This window comes from Lipophrys pholis (assembly GCF_963383615.2).
Source record: "Lipophrys pholis genome assembly, chromosome: 15".
In the NCBI taxonomy this organism is placed as follows: domain Eukaryota; kingdom Metazoa; phylum Chordata; class Actinopteri; order Blenniiformes; family Blenniidae; genus Lipophrys; species Lipophrys pholis.
This window is the reverse complement of record NC_137642.1, coordinates 6,546,034-6,555,645: the sequence shown is the minus strand read 5'-3', so window position 1 is coordinate 6,555,645 and position 9,612 is coordinate 6,546,034. Positions and strand designations below refer to the sequence as shown.

Here is a 9,612-nt window from a genome sequence, read left to right as displayed (position 1 = left end):
TAAAATCCGGACATGCAAAACCCATATTGGAGTAGAAATATTGTTATTGTCCAATTACAGTATGGAAACAAAGGAAATAAAAGTGCTGTGGAGGAAGTCGTCGGTAAAATAGACACAGGAGAAGAGCAGAGACGTGAACGGTTGAATTTAAGATGCATCTGTGTGAAGATTTGTTCTGTGTGGAGACGAGCCATTTTCATTTATATTCAACCAGAAACAACACTTACAGTAGATATCTGTTAGACATGTCTTCAAGAACAAGAATTCATATTTTTTTAAGTATTTTATAAAAACTCAATAATTACTGAAGTCCATGTTGTCCAATTTGATGGTTTGTTTGTTTTTTGGTTTTTTTGTTTGTTTTTCAATAGCGCAAACATGTTTTAGATATAAAATAGTTCAGCCCTGATGAAGTCAAAGAGCAGAAAAATGAGAAAGAGATGTGTGTTGCTGCCAAATGACAAACCAAGCCTGCACTGCCACCATGTGGTAGGGGTTTGGAAAACAAAAACAAACAAAAAAGATGAATTATTATTTACGACTTGACGAAGGAGAAGGCCAACCATCTGTGTTGTTTTAGACACTGTTTCCATTGTCTTTCCATTTTTGAAATATAGATCTGTGCTAGTGTTGAACAACATGATTACTATAATAAAGAATCTGAAAAATACACAATGTAAACAATAAAAAATTCACCTAAAAGAGAGAGAAATAACTCAAACTAGTTTAGAATTGTTGAATATCTTTTTACAAAACCAGCAGCATCCTGCTGCATCACTGTCCTTTCTGCTCAAGTGTTGTTTTGTCTTCTCTGACAAAAACATCAAAATCCCCGGAACATAAATTAACAACAGTAGAGGCTCATCTGTTTTGTTGTGCTTCTGTAAATGTTGGGATGACGAGTCTGTGTATTAGCAAGGCTGATGTTCCATTTTCTAGTTGACTGACATCTGACTACAACATATAGGAATATTTTGGAGAAGTGAGTATTGTTACATAAATCAAATATGAATGCTGACATTTGAATGCAATGCAGTGTTTTAGTTACATGTGCTGTCGTGGTTCTTGTCTGGTGTTTCTTATTTGTAAGATTCGACTCTGTCTCTAGTTTCAGGCTCCTTGGCTTCCTCTCCTACCTAGTGTTTGGTTTGTATTCCCCATCCTGATGTCTTTAACCTGTGTAATATTGTTGTGACCTGGTGTACTCCACATTCTTTGTGTTGGACTCACACTCAGATTGTTTTTTTTAGCTGGACATGAAAATGCACGATATCGCAATAATCCAGCCTGCTGAATAAAAATGCACTAATACATTTCTCCAATTCTTATCTAATTTTATTTGAATGCGTCTTTAAATTTGGTAATAAAACGATAATGACGACTCCTTGAAAATATTACAAATAGATATTTGAAATGCCTAAAATTTCAATAAAATACACTTAATTAAAACATTTTAAGCAGATCCCCCTTCTTAAAATTCGAAATCCACTCCTGAAACCCCCACAACCAAACTCAAACTGAGGCTATTCTCGCCACACAAGAGAGCTCACCACTACATCGCCATGTTCAGAGGAACAAAAGTTTGTACATCAAGGTTTTTAGTCTCAGAGGAATCATATTTTCCCCAAATTAAAGAATTTACTGGACAATTGAAAACATTGAGACTTCCAACGGTGATCTGAGTCTCGGAGGAGCTACAGTTTGACCTCCCAGGTGCAGTTCAGAGGAAAGTCGCTCATCTTTTCTTGGAACACTCGGTCAAACTGCTGATTCTGGGCCAAGGTGAAGAAATTCTTCCGGTCTCCTGCCGTACCTGTTTAGACACAGAAAGTCAGAGATGTGCTGGATGTTCTGCTGCTCGTTCCTTCCCAAGCTGACATCACCAGATTTTCTAAATGGCAAAGAAAACCAGGAACAAACCTTTACGCATGGTTTTCTTGGTGTAGATATGTGTTTCCAAAAAGTCCTTGTAATTTGCTTTGGGGTTGGTCTTCATGTTTTTGAAGGTGGACATCTCAACAACATGATTGATGGCTTCATCTGTCAAATCTTTTCCAAGGAAGGCACAAATCTTCACAACCTCTCCTCTGAGGTCCTGTCAGCCAAATGTTGATAAGTATATGTGAAATGTTGTGGAAAGTACATGAAGGAATGTTAGGATTCACTACCCCCAGCATGTCTTCGTACTTCACAAAGTGGATGTTGAGTTGATCTTGTGCTGAGAAAAAATCTCTAATGTGATCGAACCATGATCCCATGAAAACTGTTGAGAAAAGCACAAATGTCAGAGGAAGTTATTGAACATTACTACTTGACTGTTACCAGTTAAATCTTTGAAATACAAAGCAGAGGAGATGATTGTGTCACGACTCAGAATTGGACGAAGAAGCAGACTTGTACAGACGAGGTACGTTAGAGAGTTTAATGAAATGCCAGTCGAAGGTATGCGACAAGGAAAATCCAGGAGGAAAACAAAGTCCAAAACACATAAAGAGCAAAACTAGAAACACACAAAGAACAAAGTTTGGGTTTTCATGAGAAGGCACAAGACAATCTGGCACAGACACATAGGAGAAGTGAGCTGTACATACACCAGGGAGGGAATGACACAGGTAGAACACATTGACACAGACTGGAACACACAGAGGGAGGCCAGCAGGACGGTTAAGTGCACGGAGATGCACACAAGCCAGGTGAGTCATAATTAAACAGGAAGTGACAACTGGTAAGAGACACAGACTAGACCATGGGGGCTTTCATGTTCGGATAGTCCGGGACTTGGTTCACTTGGGAGGGGGGAACTTTCACGCCTTCATGTGGTTCTGGTGGCATTCAAGCAGCCATTTGGGGCCGGATTAAAATGGCTGGAAAATGTCAATTATAACAGCTGCTCATTTGGGGGCACTGTTGCCCTAAACAAACACTGATCAGAAATCAAGTAAAGAAGATACATGGCTCATTGATTGGTCCAGACTGCAAGTTGAAGTCCTGTCCCTTTAGCCCATAGTGACGAGGCTAATTAGCTTTTAGCTAATGGGTAGCCACAGCCAACCGCTATTTTCAGACCAGATAATCAATGAGCGCCTTTCTCACTTTCTCTGTCCTCGAGATACTTTCCAACTTTTTCTTTCTGCGTCTGCTTTTTCCTGTGGTTAGCTTTATTTGTTTACTACCCATAAAGCATTGAGCTCTCTGTCATGTTGTCACACCCAGTACTCTCACCTCGCCCACTGGAAAGACCATTTGCTTGAGAACCGAGACCCAAGTTTTCAAGGGAACCAGAGCTCATTTGTTCGGTCCAGTCAAGAGTTTGTCGAAGCTTTCGAGACGCTCAAATGAAAGGGTCTTTCCCAGAAATTCCTCGAAGAGAACTCTGGTCCAGATCAAACGGGAAAATGTCAATGCGTCCTATAACACATAACGAGACCTGTCAATGGTCTTCCAGCTGCTTGCCTCACTGGACTAGAGATCTGTGTGTTTGACTCAATGCCTTTCCTGATACATACCACCCTGATTAAATGGTAGCGGGATTCAGACTCCCATCATCCAATCAGAAACTCACTACTCTGAACTTTAGATCTCCAGACACATCTTCAGTGTTGTAAACTGGGGTGTGTTTTGGGTCTTCCAACATCAGACACCCTCGCTCAGATGACTTGACCAGAGTTGATCAGATCTGCGGCTTCAGTGCAGACCTGATGATCTCCCTCTTTTACTCCTGGTGAAGCCCAACAATAGCTCTCATCACCAAATGCTTTTGGGCTGCGGCTGAGGAAGTGCCCTCGGGATCCCCAGCCTGGACACTGGAGACAGAAAGGTGTCTCTGTTTTTCCCCGGACATGGAGGTTGGTTGGACTTGGTAAGCTGTCATAAACAGCTTGGACTACATAAAAGGAAAAACTGATCCAATGGAAGTCTGCTTTACCGATGTTGGATGAGATGATCTTCCATTGAAGAAAATTGTCCCATTTAGTCCATGCTCCCATTACTACCATCCTGCTTGCTCATACTCCCTCCATGTCTGCCCACACAGGACATTTCCTGCCTGTTCGCACCTGGATGCCATCTGATGTCACCTTTAGATGTCTTGACCCCCTGTACCACAACACTTCCAGTGTTGTGGACACCAAGCGCTCATAAGAGATGCAGGATGTTTCTGCTGCCATACAGGGCAGAGCTGCTCAAACTGCATGGTAGGTGAAGTCCTCTGCACAGGTCGCAGATGATTTTCCTCTTTATAGCCTTGACTGTTTCTATGGGTACTGTGTACACTAACAAAGACCTCGAAATCAGGGGCAAAATTAAATGCTGGTCAATCAGACCAATTAGCAATTCACTGATTAATTATAAAGCCATACTTATAAGGACAAGATGCTTTGCAAATGTGATATGAAAGAAACACTGAGCTCCTTTGTGATTTAATTGTAATAGCTAAAGCCCAATGCTAAAGCTACCTTGACGGATGAATACAGTAAGTGATGCGCTCGCTGTGAACACCTTCACTGACCTAAAGAAGATGATGTCCGACTCCATGAATTGTATACAAGTCCTCTTTATTTTACTCACACACTTGAGCCCAAAAACCAAGTGCCTTTTAAAACAATTCATAATACGGCAAACATGAACTTTAAATAGTCTCTGTGTTTTTCAACTGAGGTGTTGCGGCAGTTGCAATACGTAGTGTAGTGGAGCGGACAGAAACTATAAGGGCTCGCTTCATCAAGCAACATCTGACGTGCACAAAGGTTCCAACATATATTAGTTCCTATTCAGTGCAATTATTCCCCCTTGTGGACCACTCAGCGTACTACACCCACACATATACACACCAAAATGGCCATTACAGTCATATCATTAAATTCAGATTAAAAACTTCACTAGGAGATTCCTGAGTACTGGACCTACCTTCACCATCCAGAAACTGCTGAAAGAAAGCCTCAAAGCTCTCAGGAATTTCCAGTAAAACCCAACTCTCTGCAAAATGATAGAAAGACACCAAGACATCCTTTGGGTTCCTCCAGACATACACGATCTGACAGAAAACATGGACGTATTCATGTTTCAACACTGAACATGTGATTGGAAAATCAGTCTGCGAATGTTGTAGGTTGTAAATCACCTTTATGTTCTTGTCTTTCACTCCATGAGGTAACATGTCTGGGGGCAGATGTGTGCGAAAGACTCGAGGATCACTAATTTCTTTGAAGGGGTCATCCAGAACTCTTCCTTCCAGACAAGAGACTCTCTGCCTGTTGGAGGCATCTCCTGCCTGTTCCGGATGGGCTGTGTCCATGATCTGGATCAGGATTTGTTGCATCCAAATTGTTCCTGCAGAGCAAAACAAATACTCAATTCTGGTCTTACCTTGCAAACTAACATTCATAAACTATAAAGAAAATAGATGTAGTCACTGTTGAGAAATGTTAAAACATGACCTAAGATGTGTGGATGGGCAAGACACACATTTGCAAAAAAGAAATTTTTTAAGACCAACGGGATGTAAATAGATTGTTTTGGCTCATGTGTTGGCCTTAGACAACAACAAAATGTGCTATCATAACTAAGCAGATGAGACATAGATTTATGACACCCTCAACCTAAGAGATTACAGTCAAATAAAAACACTGAGCAAACATTTGGATGTGCCAAAGTGTTGCTCTGCTTCAGTCTGTGGGGTCGAAAAGCTCACCAAGAACTCCAAAATTCTTCAGGCTTTACTAATCACTTTGATAATTGTCATTAATTTAACTATTAAGTGAAATACAAAATTAATGGTTTCCTGTATATTGTGAGACTAATATAAATTTATCAGCCATTTTTTCAGGTGGTGCCCTAAGATCGATCCATCCATCCATTTTCTCCCACTTATCCGTTTCCAGGTGGCGGGGATGGCAGTCTGAGCACTGTCACCCAGATCACATCGCACCAAGTAAGAACCTTCCTGCAGGTGGTGAGCCCACAGGAAAGTGGTGCCCGGCGTGGGACACGAACCCACTACCTAGAAATTGTAAGTCTCATGCTCTACCAACTGAGCTAGCAGGGTGTGTGCCCTGAGATTATCTCATGAATAGCTATTCTTAATGATTATAAAACCATTATCTATAGCCAAACTGCCCATAAAGTTAATTCCCAACACAATTGTATCCCGGTGCAGGACCAGTGCTTCAAACAACTCTCTTCACATTTTTTGCAGCACACTTGACTGTGCTGATCCTGGCCACTGTCTATACAGCAGGTAACACACTCATTCTGCTCCTGAAAGGGAAACAGGTATAACATATTGAGGCCAACTTCTCTATAAAGCCAGAGGTCCTTTTTTTCTGGTTTCCTTCATTCACACTTGATAGTGACTGAATTCTCAATCGATGTGACAGATGCTTTGTGATAGGTGAACGTTAAACTGACCTGACTTGGGATACGAGATGAGGAAAACATCAGTGGGTCTGACCTCGAAGTCCCGGATAGCATCAAGTCCTTTAGGATAAAGTTGGTTGTTGACCAAAATGTTCCTCTTCTTGTACCTGAACAGGTATGGGCTCACCAAGTGCAGTTTTTCCATGGATGTTGAAACTACACAAACAAAACAAGTAGATGAAAGGAAGACTTCATGCCATCAAAAACCTTTTCTTAAATCTTTTCCCTCAGTTCAATGTGTGGAGGTTTCATTGTGAATATTGATGTTTAGTATGTTGCTTGTTTTTTGAAATTTATATTTTTTATTGACATTTTCATGATTACAATGGAACAAAACATGGAGAAAAATGAAATATCAATCAGAGAGTGAGCCGAGTAAGAGCAAACAGCCTGTGTAGATCCATTTTCAAGTTGTTGTTAAATACAAACTATCTAAATCTAAACAACATGACGAGGGAAAGAAGAAGGAGAATGTGGAAAAAAGAGAGCACAGCTTTTACCAGCTGTAACATTTCGGCAGAGCCGCTTCTTGTCAGTCACACGTCAATGACAAAGCAGTCGCATGTATATAAATATCCACAAATGAACGAAGCCTGAGGTCTGGTGTGAAAAAATTGGAATTGGCGCTTTCACTCGGCCACAAAAACTGGTAGGATATTGACTGTTGAGTCAAAACTCTGAATTAGTTCGTATTACCCTTTAGTGTGAACGAGGCCTTAGTGGGCCGTATGAAGTCACCAGCATAACAAGACGATGTTCCAGATGTTGCTCTGCTATTCATCTCGCCAGAGAATGTTCAGTCGAGCTCAAATGCAATCCGTGTGAGAGTGACCGCCACTGCACCATGATGCATCCAGACTCAACATCCCCACGAGCAGCTTCTTCAGTGGTGGAGCCCAGCACGCAGCATTATGACAACGTCCTAACAGAGGTAACTTCAAGGTGCACTGAAGTCTGTGGTGAAGGCATCCCAGCTCGGTCTTGTGCAAAAATATGCTTGGTACGGGTTTTCCCACGCGGGCAAAGAGAACGCTCAGTCAAGATGTATGTAATCCTTGACGACCACAGCAACCGCTCACTAGCCCGAACTGAGTTTTTCCAACTGTTTGTCATCCACGGTGGTCATTCCGCATATCTAATGAGGACGTGTGCTGGCACCACCGAAATGACTGGTAGGAAAGCATCTGATTTCCAGATCGAAGCACTGAATGGCGGCACATGCTTAGACTTACCTCCACTTATTGAATGTAATGAGATAATGTCTAACAGAGCAGAAATCCCTTCACCTGATGTCGCTCTTTCCCACACTCATCTAAGGCCTGTGGCTCCTCACATCCCGCAGCTCGATCCTGAGGCACAAATCCTACTCTTACTGGGGAGAGACAACATACGTGTTCACAAAGTGAGGCAGCAAATCGATGGGCCTGACAATGCACCTTTTGCCCAGCGCTTGGACTTAGGCTGGGTGATAGTTGGAGAAGTATGCCTCAACAGCGCTCATAAGCCCACTGTGGCCGTCTTCAAGCCTAACATCCTGCAAAATGGACGCCCATCTTTTCTGACACCGTGCCAGAAGCACGTCTGTATTAAAGAAAAGGCGAGTTACGGCGGGGAGAGAAGCTCTGGTTTCTCCCCTCATTTGTCCAGCTGCTCTGTTCCTTTTGTGCCAACTGAAGATGGACTTGGATCAAAGGTGTTTGAAAGAACTTGAAAGAAAATGAGAACTTTCTCGCTTTGTCTTTTCATGACGAGACCTTCTTGAAAATCATGCACACAGAGTTCCACAGAGATGAGAATAACAGCTGGATTGCGCCACTTCTATTCAAGTCACCTAGGCCACGTCTCCCCAACAACCGTGCTCAGGCCCTCTCCCGACTACACTCTCTGCAACGCAAGCTGAAGAAAAACCCTGAAATGAAAGAGCAGTTTGTTCCCTTTATGGAGAAGCTCTTTGAAAATGGACATGCAGAGGAAGCAACACCACTTCACAAAGATGTGGAGTGTTGATACTTGCCGATTTTTGTGGTGTACCACCACAGAAGCCTGGCCAAATCAGAGTAGTATTTGACTCGAGGGCACAAGAGTGTGGTGTCTCCCTAAACAGCGTGCTGCTCTCAGGCCCCGACTTAAACAACTCTCTCCTTGGAGTGCTGCTTAGGTTCAGAAAGGAACCCATCGCACTGACAGCAGACATCCAGCAAATGTTCTACGGATTTTTTGTGAGACCAGACCACAGAGACTATTTACATTTCCTGTGGCACAAAGACAATGACCTGACAAAGGAGGTAACTGAATTCCGAATGCGAGTGCACGTTCTCGGAAATAGCCCTTTGCCGGCAGTGGCTATATACGGTCTCCGGAAAGCTGCACAAGAAGGTGAACAGAAATAGGGCTCAGACTCATGCCACTTTGTTCAGAGACACTTTTATGTAGATGACGGGCTTATCTCCCTCCCAAGTGAAGATGAAGCCATCGTTCTGCTCAAGCGCACGCAAGCATCCCTTGCAGAATCAAACCTCAAGCTGCATAAAATCGCCTCAAACAGTGTCACTGTCATGCAAGCTTTCTCACCAGGTGACCGGGCTGCTGGCCTGAAAGATATAGGCCTTCATGACGAAGCTCTTCCTGTTCAAAGGAGCCTTGGTTTGTGCTGGGACATCGACTCTGACGTGTTCACATTCAGAGTACCAGCAAACGAAAAGCCATTCACCCGCCGGGGAGTGCTATCCACAGTGAACAGTCTCTTTAGCCCCGTTTCCACAGTGCCCCTTGGTGCCCGTACGGGTCAGGTCGGAACCGGTTGTTGTGCGTTTCCACTGACTCGGAACCGTTACCAACCGGTACCATTGGTAACCATTTCTCGCTACCCCTCCACTTGGGGTACCAGGCACAATGTGCCGGATATGAGGGGGAGGAGCTTCAACACTGCCGTCTGCTCATTGGTCCGTGACAACCGCTGTTCTCCCAGCAAGCAGCCATTTCCAATCAGTTCTTCTGCAGCAATCAGGAAACTGTTTTGAAAATGTCCTCCCGTTATGGCGTCACATCCTGCATGATTACGCAACCATTCATAACCCTGCCTACATTTCAAACCGTTCCCCGTGTAATGGAAACGCGGCACTGATACAGGTCTGGTTACGGATAGTCAACCCCCACCTGACCGGCACCGGTACCAAGGGGCACTGTGGAAACGGGGCT

The 9,612-nt window shown here is 43.3% G+C and overlaps 1 protein-coding gene across 1 annotated transcript; it reads right to left on the bottom strand.

Moving 5' to 3' along the window:
• Nucleotides 1-1,694: 1,694 nt before the first annotated feature.
• LOC308120393 (amine sulfotransferase-like) lies at nt 1,695-6,559 on the bottom strand (the record flags this gene model as incomplete). Its single annotated transcript, XM_080480997.1, has 6 exons — nt 1,695-1,813; nt 1,921-2,095; nt 2,169-2,263; nt 4,906-5,032; nt 5,120-5,328; nt 6,406-6,559. 6 exons carry the CDS (start codon nt 6,557-6,559, stop codon nt 1,695-1,697), a joined length of 879 nt encoding a protein of 292 aa, XP_080337123.1.
• Between the last annotated feature and the right edge of the window lie 3,053 nt (nt 6,560-9,612).